Here is a 23593-nt window from a genome sequence, read left to right on the forward strand (position 1 = left end):
CAGTCTGGCAAATGTTTAAGAAAGATAATGGTAAGTAGGAAAAGCAGGAATTGTTTAATAAGAGAAAGATCGGTTCTTTAAGCCTGAGGGCTGTTTGGTTTTGGTACATAATAGTGACCATCTCTGTGGGCACTTAGATATCAGTGACAATGTTTTTGGCAATTTAACTGCTTTCTTTGACCCTTCCTAAAATGAGATGCCAGCCATACTCTCAAGTGCTTAATAAAAGCAAAATGTCAAGCGTGAATGAGAGAGGTTACCATATAAAAGCCAGCCAATAAAGGCTAAGTAAGGAGGCACGATTTCCTGTTTTGCATGTGCAAACAGAGTCTTAAAGAGCATCATCCCCAAAAAAGGTGAATCATTCTCCTGTAGAGCAGTAGAACAAGGTGAAGAACCTCGCCAGTGCACGTCAGGAGGTTCCATAATGCAGCACATCTTCACTTGAGAGTTGCCAGGGAGTGTTTAAAGGGAAAAAGAACACACACAATTATTTCTACTCATTTCAACTGTGTACAAAGTTTGTTATTCAGAGTAATACCTTCTGGCTTTGCTGCCATAGGAGATTGACTTCTTTCTCCTGTTAATTAGGACTTTTCAGTTCCTCTGCATAGACACCTATGGTTAGAGCAGTTGTAAAGAAAACAGCTCATTATTAATCAAGTGATGAGGATGTATAACAAAAACTGAATCAAGGCACTTCGAATCCAACCTGTTGACTTTCACATATGTCTAAACCTGTAATCTAATCATTAAAGAGAAACTTATTCTGATGGGAAACCTTTACATTTGCAGACAAGGCTATCTGAGCTCATAGGGATCATTCAGAGGAAGCAGCTGAGAAAAATGCCTTTTTGGACTCCTAAATGGTCAATTAAACATACACATTTGCTTAAGTTGCCGTCTCTGTTTATTGAATATTCACTATAATCAGGGTATGGTCTGAATTATCTTTTCTTATTTCAGAGAGAACTGACAAGCTGTAGTGAAGCAGTAAATGTCATTTTCCTATCCGTGCCACTGTATGGTACTGGAATTCTCCTGTTCCTTTTTTGCAGCCAACTCCAGGTTCCTTTCCAAAATTGAATATTATATTCAGTGTCTCCACAGAGATAATCAGCAACTCCCAGATGCAGAGAATTTTGTTGCAATTTGTGTTCCAGAGATTTTTCCATTAAGATTTATTTTTTACGACAAATTCATCTTTTGCACTTGTGACACTGTGACTATCACTATGACTTTCCAGGCATTCTGCTGAGACCAAGTGAGGGATGTGACCAGCTGCAGCCAATAAGTTTGCAAGCGGTACACATTTGCCATACTGTGTGCAAACCTGATTCATGTAACACCCCTGGATATTGCAGGTAAAAAAATTATGAAGCATAAATGAAAATTACCAACAGAAAGCCAAATCCAACACTGAATATGCATAGTGATGTGTGAAATTGTGTTCTATACTAAAAAGGAAAGAGAAAGCTGTTGTTCTTGCTCTCAGGGGTATGTGTGGCTTTAAATATGTTTTCCTACATAACAGCAGCATTACAGGATTAAGTGCAGGTGCTGCTTAAACACAGCAGCTCAGCCTGGGAGGGATGTGGATCATGTACTCAATTCAAAGTTGGTTTTTGTGGATCCTCATAGTATTTGTGTAGTACTCATGAACATATGCCATCAAAATTTGGCCACCGCAGGAGGATAATTTGGGGGTTTGTGAGTTGTTTGGTTTTGGTGTGTGGGTTGTTTTTCTTTTTCTTCTTCCTTGCTGTAGTGCTCTTTAGAGCACAAATGACACCATCGTTTTCTAGTGAGCTGTGTTGGCTTGTACTTGCCCAAGAGAGCTCTGCAAGTGTGTAGGTGAACGTGCTTTGCCTGTGCCTTTTAAATTACAAGCATTAAGCTTAATCACTTGCTCTTTCAAGTAATTTGCAATCATCTTCTTTTTTAATATTTATGCTTGCTTTATGCATGCTGTAGAAAGATTATTTTCTCTCACCTGTATAATTACATTTAAAGCATATAATGGTTATGACACAAATCAGAAAAGCAGCAACTTGTTTGGGGGAAGCATGAAAATGGGGGAGGTAGGTCAAATTGTCATTGTGCCACCTTTGATAAGTGATCCCTTTAATTAGTCATTAGCAGACTTTGCCAGAGATGACTGTGTAAATAACCTTCTAGGAGAAGGTGTTGCGTGGCAAAAAGGAAAATCTGGCCAACAGTGTCACTCAGAGCTGGTTTTCAATGGATGGTTTGCAGTCTGATATCTCGTCGGGTTTTTCAATCGGTTCTTCTCCCCCTTGGCTAAGGCTGTCCCTTAGAAATGAATTAGTGGGCTGTATTGTTATATTGCTTGTTGCGTTTTATTTTTATTTCTCAGCAAATAAAAATGTTTTCATAGCATTTGTTATGGTATGAAAAATGCAAAACTCACTCTCAAAAATGAACTGTATATTTATAAACTTAGCCTCTTCACAGACTCAGTTTTTTATTCAAGTGTATTGTCCTGGTCTAGAAAAATATATGTACATGCATATGTCTCCATATAGCTTTTTTTCTCTTCTGTCATTGGTGTCATTTTTAAGAACATTGCAGTCTAATTGACATGGACTTAATTCTGCACATAATGGTTGTGTCACAGTAGGAAACACCGCTGGTTAACTGTGGAACCCACCAGATGAAAGCACGAGAAGCGCATTTAAATCATCTCTTTTTCTTTAAACCCTGTAAACAGTCAATACTTTGACATTTCTGAAGTGGAGCTAGGACTCCAATTGGCGTCCTTTTAATAATGTGTTCTTCGTGGAAACACTATAATTTAGGGGCAAAAATATCAACAAGATCTCCTTTCATGCTTTCTCGATCTAGTACATTTTATATGGGTTTGTGTAGAGACTGGCAAGGACTGAAATTACTAAGTCTAAATTAATGCAAATATATTTGAGTTGACATTCATATATTGGTCTCTATAATTTAACATAGAAGTGCCTGTATTATTACATTTTTACTTTATTTGTTTACATAGAGACATATCTCAATATGGAATATTCTCTCTCAATAAAAACCAGTTATTTTTTAGTATTTGTTACACTCTAAATGACATAAAAGAATTACTTTTTATGGTTTGTGGTTTTTAATGGCTTTTTTTCTTCGAAAATAGGTTATTATACTGTTCAATTCAGTGATTTATATATACTGCGTTGAGAGTAGGAGGTAAAAGAAAGCATAAAAACTGAAAATTTAGTTATTTTTCTTTGGTGCTGAGTAAACAGAATGTAATCGTCTGATACTGTGAGTCTCTTCAGGCAACACTAAACTCGTTTGAGTCATGAAAATATTCCTATTCTTTTCCATCATGGAGAATTTCTACCCTTCTGCGGCTCTTCCTTCCATCCCGACTCCAGCCCGGAGCTGAGAAGTGCAGGTGTTGACTAAGTGTGGAAGGAAGCAAGTACCAATCCGTTCGTCCGTACAGAGCTTAATTTATAAAAGGAGAAGTCATTTTGAATTGACAGTTTTCATTTACCTTATATTCTTACTGCCATTAAGAATCTTTGTGTGCTGTGGTAAAGGCAGCTAACAGACCCGGGCCATTTGCCATATTGTCGGCGAGCATTTGGAAACGCATTTGTAACCACATTGGCCCTAACGGACGAATGAATTGTGTCTGACTTGAACTAAACCATCGTTTATCAGGCGGCTCTTTAGGGGTGGAAAGGTGTGCTGGTGGGCTGGTAGTAAAGCAAACGCAATCTGAGAAAGCTCCAGTGATTGTGCACAGAAGTGTATTAGATTGCTTGTTGTGCAGCTAGGAATTACCAGGCCCACGTCATGTAATTGAGCACATCTCTAATTTAAGTGTTTTCCCAATAAAATTATGACTGTTAGCTTGGAAACTCATTTTGCATTATTGACCAAGAATTAATTCATAGCCTATGTCAAAATACGTTTATGTTGCTTGTACGCCGTCCTTCCACCATGCTGCTTCAAACCAGAGGGGAGGGAGGAATTGAAAGGAATTTTGACTTAAGACAGCAGCAAAATAACAAAAACTTGCATTAAAAGTTATTAAAACTACCAACAAGGATTCAAATTGACTATCTAATTAGTTCTTGGAATTCACTGCTGGGTACTGTACAAAAAAAATCTAAGATGTAGTTAGAATATTAGATTACCAACCTAATTGGGCAGTATAATTTTGCAGCAGTATTATAATGAGAATTCAGGCCAACAATTAATTCAGTGGTTGAGCTGGTGGAGTTCTTGGGTAGCAGCCAGCTTAGCTTATAACCTCAATTACATCCTTACTTCTCGGTGCCCCCCACTTTCCTCCTGAGGATGATCAGCCTATTTTCCTACTACTTATTTTAAAAGGAAATGATAGTGAAACATCAAAAGTTGGATGACTTGAAAATCCAGTGCCATTCCCAAGCAAATATTGAGTAATTAGTGAGGGAGAGGAAAAGAAAGAAAGTAAAAGATGGATAAATGACTTAGATGAAGTAAACCACTTGAATCTAAACACTGTTATTCCTAGACAGAATTTTTTTGTCAGGAGAGAATACATAAAGCTCTGTTGAAACAGAGCCTTCCAAAGTCCTCGTTATTCTTTTTGCGTTGCGGTTGTAGAATCCTATGTATTGTTTTCGAGACTAAGGGCTTGGTTCTGAAGTGTGTGTGTTTATAGACCTAAAAGGTAGTAAGTGTTCTACATATTCTACAGCGCTTATCAATTTACTTCTATTTTGTATCAGAATACAGGCTGGCCGGGGGTAGCCTTACATCTTAATACCCTCCTCATGTATTTTTAGCGGTATGCTTTTTGAGGAAGGATGATACAACACATCAATACGTAAAACATGCAGAAAATTATTCATATATTCAGGAATTACTTCTAATTCAATCGGTTTTACTTTAGTATAAAGATGAACAGAATTGCCGAGTCTACAAATGATTTTCTTACTTGAGAAAGACTGAAGGGTGCTTCAGTTTGCTGTAATTACTTAAGAGAATAAGCTAGTACTGAAGCAATTTAAATCATTAGTTTATATCACAGATCATTTTAAAGCCAAATGACTTCCTCTGGGAGGTGGGATTTAGGAACAGTAGTAGAATCGTGATTTAGGAACACTTCCATTCGCTTTATGATTTTTATGTGGGGTTTAAAATCTTTGTTCCATATAGAAAACTTGTGTTGTTACCAGGCCCAAAAGATGTGGGGTTTTATTACCTTAATGGATGCCTTTGTTAGGGAGGCAAATGTGTATTCAAAGAACTTCTCAGATTCTGGCCAGTATATATTTGTATTTCTGGGATGGAAGCCATCACTTGAAACAATGAAGATCACTTATTAACTGATCCTCTCAAATTTTTGATACTACTTTTAGCAAACATGTTTTATGGTATGCGAGTCATTATACTGAAATGCCTTTTGAGGAGATGCAAGCAGTGTGCTGCGTGTCATTAAGACATGCCGTAATATTTGTCTTTTACCTGTAAAACTGCCTTGTGCTGATGCAGTTCATTCAGAAGAAAATGCACCCCGTTATGGTTTAATATTGTTGTGCGCTAGTAAAATATTTACATGCAGGACTTCCTAAGCAAATAAAACAGACATTGTAAACAAAGAACAGTGGAAACATAGACTAAGTAGACTTAATCTGCTTTCCCCAGCTGTCATTACACTGTTGCTAGTGCTACAGTGTCCTGAAGATCTAGTTCAAGCTTTGTCTTATAAAATGTGGTATTTATTTATGTGGACAAAAGTGTATAGGGTATGCCAGAGTAGCTGGTGTCAGGTATTTGCTTCATCTCCTCCAAATTTGGTCTAGAAAAGGAAGGTGTTTTCCCAGCTTTGATAGTCCTTCCTCCCCCTTCAGGAAATCTGCTACCAAGATGCATCGCAAGTGGTAAAAGATGCACACCGTATAGATTAATCATTCCGCCTCTTAAGGTTCGAGTTCTGTTTTGGAAATGAAGGTCTTTGCTGTTTTCTCCGACATTACAACTTGTGGAATACAAAACGCAGCTTCATATTTCTCAGATCTCCCTTCTCTTTTTTGTTTGTTTGTTTGCTTGTTTTTGTAATGATGATAAAAAGACCAGAATTCATGAAATGCAAAGATACAGTAATCCAGCATTTTGATGATAGAGCCACTCGCTGTGCTTACTGTCTGTGTCTCTCCCTTGCAGTACTTTGTTATTTGAGCTGACACCATCCTGGCAGCAAGAGGTTAAGCTGATGGCGGTGGTGTTACACCAGCAGCCTCCTCCCTTCAATAAACTCCATTCCTAATGATGTGCTCTTATAACCTGTTATTGATTAAGCAATCTAAATCCTATTTCAGTCCACATGGATGTGCCACAGAAAAATGAAAAGAACATGTCAAGCAATAGTCAAACACGTTCAGTCTGGAAAACACGTTGTCTGTTAGAATAGATGCCGTTCAGCCCTTTACCAAGCTAGAATTTTAGATGAAGAGAGGTTTAAAATCTTTATAGCTATATCAAGCTTAAAAAAATAAGTGCTTAAATCGATCTTCCTTCTAAGTTTAAAAAAAGTATAACTCATGGTTGCAGGTGGGATTATATCAGAGAAAGTTTCATATCAGAATAAGCTTCAGGCAGAATAAGCTTCATGGAGCAAAGCAGGTAGTTTTTAAGCCTGTTTATAATTCTTTTTGTGACATGGTTTTCACCAGAATCCAGAATGCTGAGTTTCCCTTAGGAAAGGCACTTCAAAGTATTTTCTTAAGGCCATTTGGTCTCCCCAGCAATTGTACCCTTTCCAAGCACAGTGCTGGAATGAGCGTTCAACCTCTTCAGGCTTATTCAGCCTGGTTTGATGACTTTGCAGTGCTTTGTCTTTGCTACTTATTTGCATATGATCTGCATGCTGGGAGGTGTAAGGACATGTCACGCTGCTGATCTTCACGAATCTTCTACTATCTTACTACTTATTCTCGCTTTCAAGACACAGGAAACAATAAGACCCAAGTGCTCACACAGAGATGGGCACACTGGGCAGAAAACAACTAGCAGAAGATAGTGGCGATGAAGATGTTGCGCTTTGCACGTGCAGATCCGGAAAGGGCAATGTCCTGGTTTTGTTAAAAACAAGTTTCTCTTTTAGTGAATTTGCCTGTCAGCTAAAGCCTTGATATTAGCTGCATTTTCTTGGAGAACCAGATACATGTTTTGGTAAACCTAGCAATGGAATGCAAACTTATTGATAAGCATGGATGGACATCTTGCGAGGGGGACGACGAGAAACTGGTGACCAAGAAGCTGACCAACTGTGTATAACATCCCGTTCACGTTAATATTTCATATAAAAGTGGGAGATCACGAGGATCTCGTCCCTCTTTCCCTTTTCCCTTCTGCTCATGGTCGACATTAGGAGAGGACCTTGCTAGTCATTCCTGCAAACTGAGGCCTAGTGACAGACTGAATCCAGCTCCGGTTGGCTGCAGAGTCTAATCCAGAACTTCAGGTGCCGGCTCTGCAGTTGCTGAGACTTTCAAGATTGGTTTTGTATATTTTGTATTATTTTCTCTATTCTTATTAGTAACATTAGTAAAACATTGTTAATTTTTCCAACTCTCTTCTCTCTGTCCTTCTTTTCCCTCCCACCTGTGCTGAGTGGGAAGTGGGGAGAGGGAGGGGCAAAAGGGGGAAAGGGGCGGGGGGGGAAGTTAACAATACATCTGCCAGGGTTTGATTGTCACCCCGCAATCTAAACCCTCGACAGGCAATAAAGGAAATAATTGAAGGTCATAAAAGTGCCTTTCTAACACTGTGGACTTCCAAGTCATTAGCTTAAAATTGAACTATATTTACAATATTTATAGTACAAACACTTTCTGATGATTTGCAGAGTCGTTTTTGAAGGCCAGAAAGTGAGTAATATTTCCTGAACTAATTGGGTTTTTTGTTAACTCTCAGGTTGAACATGTTGTTTTGCCATTAACTTTACACTTGTCATTCAGAGTGTTAGGAAAAATACATTCATTTGCCTGCTTTTCCTGCAATAATTGTGAATCTCATTAAGATCTTTCTGCCTTCTGTCCCTATGCCGTGATCTTGGAGCTTCTCTCTTTCTGCTACCTGCACAAGAACTTGGAACACACCGAGGAGAAAGGTCTGAAATAGAGTATTAATTCCCTCTCCCTCTTCAGAACAGAACAGAGTAAAGACAGATGGAGAAGACATTATTAAATCTGTGAATAGTATTATGGAATACTCAAATACTGATGCTTACTGCTGTAAGCATCAAAAAGATGACTGAAGGGAGGAGGTCACAAAGGTGACGGTGTCATTCAGTTCTCATGAAAGGTGGGAAATTCACAAAGTGAAGAACTTGCCTTTTAACACTGGAAATAATTGCACTAGGAACCTTCTCATAGCAGGTACTGCTGTTAAACTTTGAGCAAAAAGTTGCAAGCATTTCCTTGTTCTAATATGAAATCAGTCCTGTTTCTTGACGAAGTGTTTGATGTTAAAAATGACATATTTGAAACACTTATCATTTGGAAATAAAAAAGGAAATGCTGCCGTTCCAAAACTTTAAAACACTTTGAGTGATCATTTATTTAAAAATATTCATCTCTCCATCTATAACCATATTATATAGACATGCTGTATATGATACCATAAGGCTCTGTGATTATATAAAGTTCATCTTAATGTCGCTCTGTAAACCAGCATTGCTTTTATGTGCCATCGTTATTCTGTTCTTCAGCAACAATGAACTTTATGGGTATCTAAAAAAATGCAAGGCAGGTATTTCTCCAGTGTAACGTGACATTACCCCAGTAAATCTTACACCATTTTACGAGTTGAAGATCTGGCTGCACAGGACTAAAATACAGCTCTATATCATAAAGAAAACAATTTCTTGCTTGAAAACTGTGTATTAGCTTCACTTTTGCCCTTGTTCCTCTTACTTGTTTTAAGTAGTTGCCACCCCACAAAATCTGCTCTTACATGAACGTGCATCCTCCCTTTTTTCCCCCTTTCTGTTCCATTCTATGCTGTAATGCCGAGATCTCCCAGAGTAGGAAGAGCGTAGTGTTGTGTTCCGAGGTTGTAGAAACCATGGACGGTCTTTAGAGGATGCAGCGTTAACTTGGAAAGAAACCTCTCTTCTGAAAACTCTGTAGGTGGTGTGGAATTCTGAGTTTATTCATAGATTGTAGAAAAAAGATGCTGTTTTTGAAATAAAACTCATTTTTAATTATTTCAATGTCATTAAGTCGAAATTTACATGTACAAGCCAGTGGCAACTGATGTTTCTATTTTCAAGTGCTTGTGTTTGGTATTGTAAAGACCAAAGGACTGCTGCTCAGGGGTTATTTTGTTGAAGTTCTTGATAAAAATGACACCCCTAAATATTGTGCAAATGCAAAACTATGATGAGATAAGATCCATAATCTGTAGTCCAAAATCTGATTGTAACTAAGCTCCTATTTTTGTCGCATAAAGGCTTAAATCTGAACAAAATTCCCTTCAAAAGGCGGTATTAAAAGAACAGTTTTCAAAAATCCTCTAGAGGACATTGAACCCATCCTGAATGAACAGATCAGCACTTGATTTGTTCAGTTGCCATTCACAACTGGCAATTGTTTTCAGCACCTTTAGATTTCTATGAATCCTTGGAAACCATGAAGAATAATTATTTACAATTTCAGAGCAAGTGTTCGTTTGTTTTGTTTATTACATCTATAACACAGTATTTTGACTAGATCTTCAGTATCTGAAAGGTCAGCATGCATACAAAGATTTCAGAATAAATTTACTATGTTTCCAAATGTAGTTCATTCAAAATCCAAATTGTCTAAACATAAATAGTTTTCTCTTAAAAAAAAAAAAAAAGATGCTGTGGTTCGTTTATATATCAATCTATATGGTAACATTACAAACCACACTGAGAAGCCGTGTACTGGTGTTTTCAAGTATATGTAACATTTATTGCAAATGAATTGCCAAGATTGTTGATTGTTGGGTGACTTGGCTTGTAGACTGGTTATATCAGAGGGAATACAGACATACCATTTCGTATTCTTTGGTGCTTAGGAAACCCCAGGAAATGCAAACCTGATTTTTCAGGACAAGGTTGTATAGCATTAGAAATGCAGTTCGTTAACATTTATTGCTCCCGAGTCTATATAGGTATTTTTTTAATTCAATATAAATATTAATACATCTTCCAACAGTGTAAAGTGCTTAAATATATATGTGTCTGATACATAAGACAATTTGAAATAGTGCTGGAATAGCTGAGGTGAGCAGGATGAAGGAAATGTCTCTGTGCCCACAGACCGCCTTGTTCTTCCACCAACTGAATACAGTGACCCCACATTACTGAAACCTATTAACCAAGATATTGCTTGGTATAGAAACTGAACAGAAATGGTTCTACTCAAAAGCTTTCAGGTCGTGATGTATAATTAGCTTATGTACATATAAAAATCGTATTAATAACAGTTAAGGAATTGAAGATAAACTGTCACTCATTTAAGTATGCCAAGATTTCAGGATGGAATTTTTTTATGAGAAGTAAATGGTTTGCACTATCCGAAATCTGGCCCACATCAAATTAGCAATAAAACATAAATATATGCTGTCTTTGTATATACATATTTTGATTTCTAATATCCACTCATATATATATATATATATATATATGTAGTCTAGAGTATCTGTATAGAAACACATACATGTAAAAATAATGTGAGGTATTATTGCATAGACAGAAAAATTATCTGCAAACATCTGTGTTTATAATGTGTGAATAAGCTGTCTATTTAAATCCATAGAAATGTAAGTGTTTTTTCTTGTAGACAATTACACAGAAATGATACTGTGTATATTACCCGCACTGACAAGTGCTGGTATTGCCCAGCATTATGTATGGGACCATTTGAATATATGTGTGTATGTATTTATTCACATATAAATACCTTCCAGTAATATTGAAGTTTCAGTAGTTAAATTACAAACCCTTAGTATCATTAACTTGACCAATTTTCTGCTTAATATATCACTTCCATGGCAGGTGTTGGCAGGATCTCTAATGTGTATTGTTAAATACACAGAAGCGGTGGTGTTGCTGAGTAAATGTCATTTATCTTTTCCACTTTGGAGCCTTAATATCACATTATTGTAGCTTTTGTTCAGTCTCCTCATTCTAAAGTATGAGTAATGACTTGAATTGTGTTTGGTAAGATTTGCATAATTCTTAATGTTTAGGGCTCTTGAAGGTGGAGGCAGCGCTGTGACTGCATCACTTCACTTCTGTGTTGTTGCAGCTGTTCACGTGGAGATAAAAAGGCCAGTTACACTTTCTTCTGAGAAGGAATTAGGATTTACTGAACATTATTGGCTACAACACAACTTTTGGCTGAAAATTTTATCATTGGTGTGATTTCGTCTTGTTCTTAATAGTAATAAAACAGGCGTGAGGAAATAGACAAACTGAGTTCAGACATTGCACCGCCACGCTCTTCCACGTGTAAACTGTCCAGGTTGACTCCTGTTTGGTTTCAAAAGGCTGGGGGTTTAGCCTAGTGACAGATAGCATGGCAAAGGCCCAGCTGCTCAGCGGCGGCTGCTTCTCCACCATCACATCATTCGGTTTAGGAAGAGCAATGTCTTAAAATCCCAGGCAGACATACATCCCTAATATTTTTTTTTTCCCAAAACATTGCCAGTGTGTAATAACAACTCGAAGTGATAATTTGGTTATCATTATAAAGCTCAGATTACTGGCCTAAGGCTGGAATATACAGACATTTTAAAATGCGATGTACCTCCCAGGATGCAGAGCCGTAATATTGCTCTATGATGAAAGAGTCCCTGAATATATCTGAATACAGATAATGACTTGATTTTTTTGTTGAAGTGATAATGCATTCAAAGGCTTTTTACAGTTAATTACCTCTAAATTACTTGTATTGTATTAGGTTATTCCCTGAAAAACAGGACACATGCTAACAGATGAAACTAAGAGATAGGATCTCAAGTTGTTTTATGATCCTGTGCCTAACACAGCTGAGTAATATAGTCATATTCCTTACCCTGCTTGACACAGATGCCACGCGATACGCTTCTGAGAGGACTGTGGGTTTTCTTTTTACCTCTTCATCTTTCAAATAAAATGTAATGGATTTTATCGTAGTCAGAGTTCCACCCGTGTATCTCCAGTACTGCGGCCCCTTGGTGGAAGACCTGCGATCCTCTTTCTCATTTATATTAAAATATTCAGATGAAAAGTTAGAGCAGAATAATCAAAAAAGAATAAGAGGAGGAAAAAAGTTTCAAGTCTCTTCACATACAGAACTTCAAGCTTTTATGTTTGCGGTGCAAAAATAAAGTTTCAGCTTAATTCCTTTTCTTCTGCATTTAGTGCAAAGAGACATAAGTAATTGTCTTGGTTGTAGAGTTTTGTTCATTTTGCTATGTAAAATTGATGGCTTGAAATTTTTATTCAACTAGAACTTCTAAGAGTATCATTTTTCATTTCACCCTTTCTCTTATCTCAAATTACATACATTTTGTTGGCCACATTTTGCTCTGTTTGTTCTTCAGACTCTTGGTTTTGCACAATTCAGTAGCTCTGCCAAATACCACAAATGTATTCTGAAAAACAATACCAACAGTACCAGGTGAGTGTTCTTTAGAAAGACTGTGGGGTTCCTGGGGGATTGCCTTGGATATAAAAGACATCCTCCCAACAAAAAAATATATATAGTGTGTGAAAATATCCAGTTTAGGTGAAGGGCATAGCCTTCTATAGGTTGTGGTGTCTTTACTTCCACACTATGTAGCAGTACAGTCCAAGGTAATCAAGAAATGCAGTTTTACTGTGCTCAGTCTCTTTCCTGTTAACTAATGAGCCAATTCCATCAAAACGGGAACCGTTTGCAAAGTGAGGCAAAGTAATTTTGAACACGTTACAACTTAATTTAAATTTCTGTGATGTGTCTTTATTTAAAGTATGATTAATACATGTGTTCATACACATCAAATGTACATAGCTTTGTTCCACAGACCAGAAAAATTATCTAAAATTAATGCTGAGTTTGTGCATTAGTGGCTTAAAGAAAGGACGTGTCGTAACGAAGAGTTAGGCAATGCTGCTGGTGGAAACTGGGAAAAGCCTAAGGAAGTCATAATATTGGCTAGCTTTAAGACTTGGCTTTAGTTTTGTCCTATGGATCGGTATAACTCACTGAAGACACTAATTGCATGAACACAGGGTTTTTTCAGTAATTAGCAAATTGCCACCTTTGTTTAGCAGTTTGCAGAGACGACCTTGCTTTCTTTTGCAGCGTTCTGTTTTGATAGAAATGCTTCCTCTTCGGCACAGCTGAGCAGTTCCTGTTCAATATTGTGTGCCTGCCTCTTCCTTGCAAGTGGGCTTTTACATGGAAATATTACTTGTATTATGTGTTTTAGTCAAGGTAGCGTAGCTGACTGGCTAAAAATAAGTGCCTTTAATTTGATATAGCTACAATGCAAAAGCTGCTGCTGTGAAAATTAGCTGCAGCCCCAAAAGAATCCTGTTTGCAAAGTACCTTTTTGTGGAACAGGAGCTATTATGCAGCCTTTGAGAGGGCACAGATGCAATGGAGACAAGTGTGTAGTTGGTGTTTTGCTCGGTGGTGGCTGATCGGAGACTGTTCCCCACCGTTGATGTCTGGAGTCCTTGCACAGGTGTTCATTATGGCCGTTCTAGAGGTCACGAGTGCCAATGACTTGTGCCAGTGACTTGCGCCTAAGCTGAGTTGACATTTTGACCCAGATTTAGCTGATTAGGGAAATATTTCCATTTCAAATTTGGCATGTGCTGTAGGCTACCAGGAAAACTAGGGCACAGATTCCCAGAGGGTGGGGGTTTTGAGTTGGATGTGTGTTCATATGGATGCTTATGTAACTGTGACACTGCTGAATCTCACACCCGTTTCTTTGCTCAACTATTGCTCCTTGATTTTGGGACATTTGCTCAGCATCCGTGAGATTCCACACTGGACAGTGCGACTAAAGATCAGGAAAGTGCTTCTAAAGAGAGGGTATAATCACCAAGTTGTTTAGTTCATCCCTATTTAAATGATTGTCAGCTTAACTAATTAGTCTAATTAGGCTAGCTGCATAATACATAATAAACCAAATAAAAGCTTCTATGAAACTATTTCAGTTATATGATTTGATTGCTGAAAGCTCATTTCTTTCATTTTGTAGAAGGAACGTTTTTGTTGCATATATATTCACAAAATGTAGACATGATGGACTTGGAGAGAAGAAGAAATATTATGACAAGCTTTGCGAACTATTGTTTCAAATCAAATAACCCAGTATTAAAAAAGAAAAAAAGGGACTTTGATTATGTATGCATCGTGAAACTGTCAGCGTTAGAAAAAATAAAACAAGACAGCTTTAATGCAGTTTAATTTATCTTTATTATTTAGATTTATCTTATTTCCGTAATGATAAGTTTTCTATCCTTTGAAGTAATTCAACAGGATTTAGGTTTCGTTATTTCAATGTTAATGTTTGACTGGCTTCTTATAAAGCCCTTCTACATTATTTTTCACTACTTCTTTATCCAGTTGTCCATCTTGATTGTATAATGCAGCAGTAGCTTTCCCAATATTGAAGCTTGAATCAAACGTTCCATTATATCAGTCTTATTTTTCTAACCAGCCTCCAAGATTGTCCCACAATAAACTAATCTCTGAAATGTTAAGTGGTACATCATGCCCAAGGTTTTATTTCTGGGAGAAATATATATGCATGGAAAGAGTTTTGAACAAGGAATGCTGTAGCGCAGGTGTACTTTGCGCCTGCCTTTTTATACCAATTTTTGTATCTGCTGTCTTGAACAGAAATCATTGGGGGAAGACACCGTTCAGCAGGTCTCATCAAGATATTTTTGATAGAGAAACCAATTCTCATAGCTAGAAAACATCATGCTAAAATAAATGTTGATAAATTGTGGTTATAGTCAGTTGTGAACATTTTGAAGTTTGTACTTTTGAAAGGCAAATCAGTGATGGTGAACCAGTAGTAGGTACCACCCATGCCTGTACGTGTCAATGGTTTGGTTTAAGGGCTCTTAAATTGTAAGCAGCATTGCTGCTTGTAGCGGAGCTTATGGGGCTGGGTAAGCTGGAAATGTGAAATAAACCCTTGGACTAATTTTTGTTTTCTTTACTACTGAAGACGTTGAGAATATTCTAGCTGCTTTGTTCCCTGTTCCTGAACAGTTGCTCCTATTAAGATGCAGAACAGACAGCACTTCTAAGCAGTGAACATTTATAGATAGTCCCAGGCACCACGCATTGTGGCTGAGAGCGCTCGTCTCAAGAAAGAAGCAATGGCAGGTTCTGAGATGGTCTTAAATTCACATCTATATGTGAGAGTATGTGTTTACTCTAGCAGCACCTGCAGTATATGGAGAAGTAATTCTAGGCTTTGTGGATATTGCAGAATGTCAATTTGAATGTCGTGGCTTCGTAAGGTTCACGTCCCCTCTCTTGAACTCGCTGGTTTCAGATGTGTTTGGGTTTGATTTGCTGTCTCTGCTCTGTCTGTGTTACTCGAACCTTTAAATCCTGTGTACAGTGCAGTTCTGCACCGCTTTCCCTCCTTTCCCAGCCCGTTTGATCACAGGGGAGTGGACACCAGTGTCATAGGTGGCAAAACAAGAGACTCTTTTATCCTATTTCAGTTCTTACGCAAGTGGGACATTTGATCTTTGAAGAACAAACTCTGGAATTGTACCTGCTGAGTTTTGCGTTTTATTTATTTCTTATTTTCTATTCCCCCCTGGAGGAAACTTGATGCTGTCTCCCTTCCCCTGAGTCCCGAGATGCTTTCCCCCGTTCCACTGAGAGTGCAGCACAATGACATGACGCTTTGTGACCTGCAGAGTGTGTCAGAGAGTTTTAGAAACAGAAAGGGAACCAGCTCTTCAGTTCTGGTATTAGCGTTTTTCCAGTGCATGTCAGAGCGTTTGATATGGATTTCTTTGCAAAATGAGATTGCAGGACGGTAATTTCTAACTGCTTTCAGCACAGGCTGATGGCTTGTAACAGCGATCTTCTTTTTTTTCTGTTTTTGCTAATGTGCTGGCAACTGGTTTGGAAAAAGCGCTGTCCAGATTAATTTGTTTAGATTATGCTGATCCATATCAAGATATTTTTCACAACTGTCACTTTCATTTTGGGTCAAAAAAAAGTCAAATATAATCAGTAGCTTAATAGACTGGGAAAAACCCCTGTAATCATTAGTGCTGCAGGAAGACGTTTGTTATATGATGTTTCCCAAGGTTCGTCGTCCAAGATGCAGGAAGCAATGTCCCATTACTCATGACGAAGGCAGCAGCATTGCCAAGAACTTTCTCAAGAACCGGGAAATATTCCTCTTTGACTTGGCAGATGCCTTTTTACAGCAGTCACCCCATCTCTCTATGGAATGACAGCGTTAGGAACTGTGTCCAGAGCTTAGCTTCAGGTACAGAGTCTTATTATTTCCATTATTATATGAAAGATTTCTGCTAGTCGTTTTAATTGCACTGGGGTGGGCATTTTACTTTTAGAAGTTTTAGTAATTTAATAATAAGTGATCTATTTAGTAAAGAGCAGCCATAGGGAAAACATAAATAATGTAAGTTGACTTGGCACAACAGCCATCCTGTTGGATTCTGTCCTCAGAATCAAAAACCACTCAGAAACTGCTCTAATTTACGTAAATTTAGTCTGTCTTAATTTTGTCTTTTAATCAGATGGTTCACAGGATATCGAAAAGAAGTGGGAATATATGGAGGAAAGTAAGATTAATAACCAATAGTTTGGCTCTGCTCAGAATTGGAGTTTCTATGGGAGTTTCTGGATATACATCAATAAGTTGGCCATAAAGGAGAAAAATAAGGAGGAAAAGAGCAATTGCTGCTCCCATTAGAACAAGTTTGCAGACTTGCTTGCACACATTTTGTTCAATTTCTCGAGATGCATTTGGTGAGAGGTCTTATATTTTTTTCACCTTCCTTCTCAATGGGTTTTGTGAGACTGGCTTTGAAGATAATGAGTATAAAATACATCATATTTGCTATCTTGATTTTCTCTTTTATATAGAAGGATGAAAGAACTGATTTATCAATAGTATATAAATTCTACATCTTGCTTACAAATTAAATTCTGTACTTAGTGCCTTCTGGATAATAGGGAAGCAGACTGATGTTCTGAACCCTCATAAATGCTCTTTTGTTGGTGGTGGTTTTGTTTTGTTTGTTTGGGTTTTTATTGTTTGTTTGTTGGGCTTTTTCAATCTATTATTCAGTCTCCTTTATGGAGTGTTTCTTGTTTGATTAAATACCGTACTTAAAAACCAAGATGCAGCTCTTGCCATGATCTTGTCCTTGTTTTTCCTTTTCAATTGGAGAAGTGATCGCTGCAGTGCAGAGCAATGAGTTCCAACTAATTTAGGTTACAGAGTACAGCTGTCAATCTACACTCACTTAACCTCACTTCTCTTACTCTGTTTTTTATACAAAATGAGACATTTTCTCAGTTTTTGAGAGGAGGACCCTAGATAAGATAGAGACTAATGAAGCCGTCTAGTTCATCTCCCTGAAAATTTGAGATTTATTGGTAGATTGTTGAATGTATTGTTGATTCTTATTCTGCATTGGTACCAAGATTTAAAAACGAATTAGTCTAGTCTTTTTCTGAATAATGAAATTTTAATGACTCAGGTTCAGTCTTCGTATTTCATGAGGTAGTTTCACAGTGGCTGAGCTTGGCCTTCAATGTTAACACTGCTTTAAAGACAAATGACAGAAATTCCCAACTTAGCAATGGGTTTTTCAAACAATCTCTTCGCAGACTGAGTAGAAATGGAAGAAGTTGAACATGTGTTTTCTATGCAGTCACAGTGACCAGAATGAGAAGAATTGGGTCAGGTTCTGGAACTTTCTAGGACAAGGGCAGGGAGTTTAGAGCCAGTCAATTGACACCTCACTAATCATGTTAGACTGGAAAAGAAAAAAGGTACTAAACCTTAGGGGAGGAGGCAGAGGAGCTCCCATCGTGTGCTCTGTCCTGATACCCAATAATATACACGTTAGTTTGTCTGAATGTGGTTTGTGATGCACTGTGCTGTTGTGTATGTGAACATGAGTTTCTGCATTATATGGAAGATTTTTACTTCCGAGCTGTATGCAAGTAAACTTGCCCTATACGTTGCACATTAGGAACATCTTTGATCCAGAAGACTAGATAATGCTCCTTCTCTTTTTGTTTTTTCTTTTTCTCATTAGCTCTGCTTTGTTCTTTGAAACAAACAAGTGTGCTCAGGAAGATACAATTTTCTTCTTTGTACAAGGGATCTGAAAACACTAGATCAAAGTGCAGGTAGCTGTGGTCAATATTCACCACTGTTGTGGAAGGCTGCAAATCCTGTTTGCCTGAACAGAACAAATTTTCATCCAGAAACCTCTAATCCTGCTTCCAAATGCTGCCAGTCACGAATACACACTGTATTTTACAATTTGTCCATGAGGTGGCAAACACTGTTATCCTTGGCTTTCCACTGAGATGTAACGTGTCAGCGTTGCTGGTATGTTTTTATGATCAGGATGGTAGTTGCAGCAACCTTTCTGATGTGTTGCAATAAAGGTGGTTTATATTTGTCAGTATGTAGCAGCATCACACTTTCTCTTTTGAAAAGGCTGGTCTAAGAGGTTATGATCCTTTGCTTTGCTCCTCCACTCGTTGCCAGGTCCCTTCTTGGCTACAGGGGCAATTACTGCCCATTATTTATGTGATGCAATGCACCAATGGAATGGTGTGATGCTGGAAATGGGTGGAGCTAGGAGCAAAATTCAGCAGACTGTCTAAAAATAATCTGTTGTAAAAGAAATTAATTTCCTTAGTTTCCATGGAGAAAAAATAAAATCTGTTGATCAATTCACTTGTTTTTCTCCTCCCCTTTAGCAGTTGCCTTGGCAATCTTCAGTGACTCCCCCCGTTCTGTATTGCCATTAATAATGGTAACCCTGCGGGAGAGAGGAGCGAGAGTTCAGCTTATGCATCTTCCAGGTGTTTTGTTGTAGCTGGCTGGGGGAGTCTGGGCAAACACAATTCACTATTACCAGTCTTCTGCTCACATAAATAATGGACATCGTATAGGTAAAAAGGATAAGTAGGTGACATGCCATCTACAGTGTGGCTCTGTGAAAAGAATCCCTTTGTCTGGTGATGTTGGCAGAAGTTATACGGTCAACACAAGCTGCTGGACCAGTGACACAAAGACGAGCCCTTGGATCAGCAGCTTCTTGTCGCTGGGGGTGGGTGGAGAAATCCTGTGTGAGATTTGCCAGGTATTTTAAGACTTGTGTCCAACCTTTCTCTGTGCAAGAGCTAAGTATCTTTATTATTGCTAACAAACAACTGAAAGAAAAGAACCATGGGAAGGTTACAAATCAAAACCACGACCGCTGGTTATAGGCTGTATTTTGGTATTTTGTGGCTGCAGATGCAGGACTTGCCTGTTGAGGCAAACCTCTGCATAAGTGCATAGATTGTATATATGTAGTTAATCCTACATTTATACAGTCCTAGGATTACATTTGCTGTTTTGAAGGGAACCATAAGGCTGATAAGGCCCCCAGTGAACTCAGACATAGAAATAGCGTGTGGATTTTGCAAGGTTGAAGTCCTGGTGGCCAACTCCGAACTACCAAACTACATGAGCCTTTGGGGGAAGCTGCCAAAGGAGTTTCTGTGCTCGCTATACATGGGAGGGTGCTTAGTTGCTCTTCACAGATCTCCCCAATAGGCCATATATGACAAAGGCTTTTTTTCAGTTTTTCATGTTTATAGAATTTAGAAAACTGTGGAGATTGTCCATTCCAGGTATACAGTTAACTGTGAGCTCTGTTAGAATAAGAATATGTTACTAAAAGTCTTCCTCTAATTAAGTATAAGCACTCAGGAATTTCTGACATTTAGCCTGCTTAATAGCATTTCTTTCATTTTTGTCCTTTAAAAGCAGGTCTGCTATTGACATTTATATAAGGCCCATTTGTTCTTGTGTTTGGTTTGTTAATGGCTTAGGAAGCTCAGTATTTGGAGAATGTCAAGGTAATTAAGTGATATATACCTTATAAAAATCAATAATTATCAAAGTAGATGATCGTCTTCCTCCCAAGTTCTCCTGCTCGCTAGCGCTGGGCTACAACATTCTTAACTTGGGCTCTGTTGCCTTTTATAAGGCAAAAATCAATAACACTTTTATGGCAGTCTGTATTTGCCAGATTTATTATCTGCATCTTGCAGATGAGGAAATTGAGAGCAGCCCTGTGGTTTGCCCAGGGTTGTACCTGAAATCTGGCAGTTTTGCACATTCGCTGACTTGAGATGAAACTTCTTTATCATCTCCCTGGGGAAGCGCATGGAGATGATGCGCTGGTCCCGCAGAAACAGAAATTCGGCTGTTGATGGCAGCGGGTCAGAATTTGGCGTTGTTTTCCACCTTGTTTGTCTCTAATTAGTCTTCATGTTGACTGGCAGGAAGGGTAGATGTGTACCCAAATTTATAGGAATAAGGGGCAGCTGCAAGCAGCTTTGTTATGAAGAGAAGGACAAGGCAGAAGACCAAGCTGAAAGCCAAATGACTTCTATCAGAACCACGAATTATGGAATTTAAAATATGTATTGTGACAGTAGTTTTACATGACGTTATGAATATGGCCGCTTTCTTTACTACTTTTTTTTGTAGATGGGAGTTTTCAGTGTTTTGTTGTTTTCTGGTTACTGTAACTTCAGTTCTTATACCACCACATAGTAATACAATAGAAAATTAGCTTCGGTAATGTTAAAATTCTGTGTTTGTTTAATGCAGAATAGAGCTAAGCCCTTAGAGTTGCATTTCACTCTGAGGGGGGGAAAAAAGTGAATATTCTGAGTATTAAATTATACTTTTAAAATTCTGCTTTTTCATAATGCTTTTTGAGACATCCACCCTTAAAACTACACAATAATTGGTTTCTGAAAATGTTCCTAGGGCCTTAAATTCTCACCGGTGCCTCTGGCTTCACCTTTGACCACGACCCTGGTTCCAGGAATTGAGTCTTTGAAATTCCTCGCCTTCCCATACAGAACTTTTTGTCCTGCAATTTCACAGCAGAACATGGAGTCTCTTAAGCAGCATAAAATTACACTTGTTGCTGTTACTTTGTGGATCGTGGAGTGCTCGATAAGCTGTTTCAGAAGACATTGGATCACACTTTTTCTACTTAGTGGCTGCATTCTTAATCAGCAATTTGGGTACGTGAGATTAGGGCTCTGATTATATCTTGCACAGACAAAGTTAATTTATTGGGAAGAGGACATTCCCCACTGTTCTTTATGGCAGTTTGTGTCTAATATAGAATAAAAACTGTTGAAAAATGTCATCAAGCTTATGATTTTGAAAGCTTTAGTTCCTAGCTCCACAAATAGTTTACCATCAATTACATTTAAAATTATCATCAGTTGGAAATAGAAATGGAACTACTTTTTGTGACAGACTGATTGAAATGTTTATCCAAATAACCACTTTAATGCCTATAATAGATCTGCATCAGTCCGTAAACTCTATTTGCTCTGTCCTGAAAAACAGTTCCTTAGTGTAGTAATCAAAGGAAAAAATCACTTTGTGCAGTGAACTCTTACTGTCATTTAGATAATTGTGTCTGATAGGTATATTTGTGTATTGGATGTGATATGGTGCCCATCTGACTTTAGATTACTGTCTTTGTGAGAGATATAAGAAAAAAGAGAGATGTTCTACTGAAAATTTTGTACACTTAATTGGTTATTTTAGTTGCTTTTGAAGACTCTTCCCTTTTTTTAAGCTTTAAGTTTTTCCATAAGGAAAAACAACACTTATTTTGCAATCTCTTACTATCAGAAAATGCATATTATAAATATGCCACTGTGTTTTTGAAAGACTCTCACAACACAGTTTTCTTTTCATGGCAGTCAATTCATCACCAGGTTGAAATGACAGAGTGTTTTACCTCCTGAAGATTAGCGCTGTAGCTAAATGTTCAAGGTCACTCTGTCTTGGATGGATGTTATTTTTAATGTATGTAACATTTTCATGTAGCTAATCTATGATCAAGCAGTCTACTTTTCTTTTAGTTTCTTTGGTAAAACTTGCCTGGGGATTCATTAAATCTTAATTCATAATACAAATCTTAACTCTGCTCATTCCCTGCAGTGTAGCCTGTTGTCAGTTCTTTGTAGATCTGTCCTTTTGGAAATAATTGCATGTCTTCTCCCTCCTTTAATTGTCACGCTAGCCTGGGCACTTCCAGAGAGCGCCATTCCCAGTTATCCCCCGAAAGACTGAGATGCTCTACAGGACCAGACACAAACAGGATCCTTGACCTCAGAGGCCGGAATAAATCAGAAGGGAAAAAACAAACTAATAAAAGCAAAAAGAAAACAAACCCCATCATGCTGTTTGATGGAACAATTAAGGACCTTTCTTCAATTTGACACTCTTTTGCATTCCGTTCAATGGTAAGATTTCTGATAGCTTCTGTGGCATCTTAGGTTCCTTAAAATGGTTGAAGCATAGAAAGGAAGCATATCTTATTTTTAAGCCTTCAGAGTGTGGGTGTAATTAGTAATGCTGCCAGAGCCTTTATCACAAACTTTGTTCTCTCAAAATGTATTTGTCACTGAGACATCACCTTTCAGAGGTGAAGTGAAAGTGAATTGCTTAAGGAAATAGTAATTTTTAGATAAATCCCTCTATCTTAAGATGTCCCCTTGGAGTTCAGGAATAATAACTGGGTAAGAATCATGATTTTATATAAATTATTGAAGTTAACGCGTTTTTGAAACTCTGAAGCACAATGGACTAGTATGTAACTTAGAGGACACTTTTTAGAAAAGTTAATTGGGTCATTTGCAAAAATAAACTGTTGAAACACCATTAGCTTTCCCCTCACTTCACTATCTGCTGCAGTAACAACTGTTTTTTCCATGTCAAATATTTGAGTCTTAAGTTCTAAATTATTCTTTCCTATTTTCTTTTCTTTTAAAGCAACCAAAAGCAACTTATTTTTTAGAAGATAAAAACACCCAGGAAAAAGAAGTATCTACAAATCATTTCTGTTGTTCCCAACAGATGGCATAACCACTTTACACATGTGAATGCAGTGGTCAGTGTACATCACTAACTATATAAATTTGTCTTTACCACTTTTCTACTCCTTTTCTGTCCAAATAATAATTAATTTTTTAAAAAAATAGTCAAAACTCTGTTGTGATATAGAAACGTTGTTTTTGAGCCGTGTCTTAAAGTGTTTCTTAGAACTTTCTGCAACAACAACATCTGTTTGCTGCAGTTGTTGCTGCTTTTTCAAGAAGCACTTCTGGGCTTGAGCATTTGGGAATTTATTGTATTTGTAGTGGAACCTGCCGGTCTGATTAACTGCTTGTGTTCACTCTCATTAGGATCTCTGAAAAGGCTTACATAGGAATCTTTATGTGTGGTTGGAGGCTCTTATGAGCAGGGAACTAATGTGTGGCTGATCTTT

At 37.8% G+C, this 23593-nt stretch overlaps 1 protein-coding gene across 6 annotated transcripts in view; it reads left to right on the forward strand.

Annotated features, from left to right (window-relative positions):
- Window positions 1–23593, forward strand: part of CCSER1 (coiled-coil serine rich protein 1) — a 424423-nt gene that overhangs the window by 300019 nt on the left and 100811 nt on the right. The window contains exon 10 of one of the 6 annotated variants that reach the window (XM_065062412.1): window positions 1247–1328. The exons of the other annotated variants lie outside the window; for them this stretch is intronic. Within the exon in view, the coding sequence (XP_064918484.1) occupies window positions 1247–1258 (12 nt within the window). The 3' untranslated portion in view covers window positions 1259–1328. Of the gene's footprint in view, window positions 1–1246; window positions 1329–23593 lie in introns of those variants that run through there. 6 annotated transcript variants of the gene reach the window in all.

Source organism: Columba livia, chromosome 4 (genome assembly GCF_036013475.1).
Source record: "Columba livia isolate bColLiv1 breed racing homer chromosome 4, bColLiv1.pat.W.v2, whole genome shotgun sequence".
In the NCBI taxonomy this organism is placed as follows: domain Eukaryota; kingdom Metazoa; phylum Chordata; class Aves; order Columbiformes; family Columbidae; genus Columba; species Columba livia.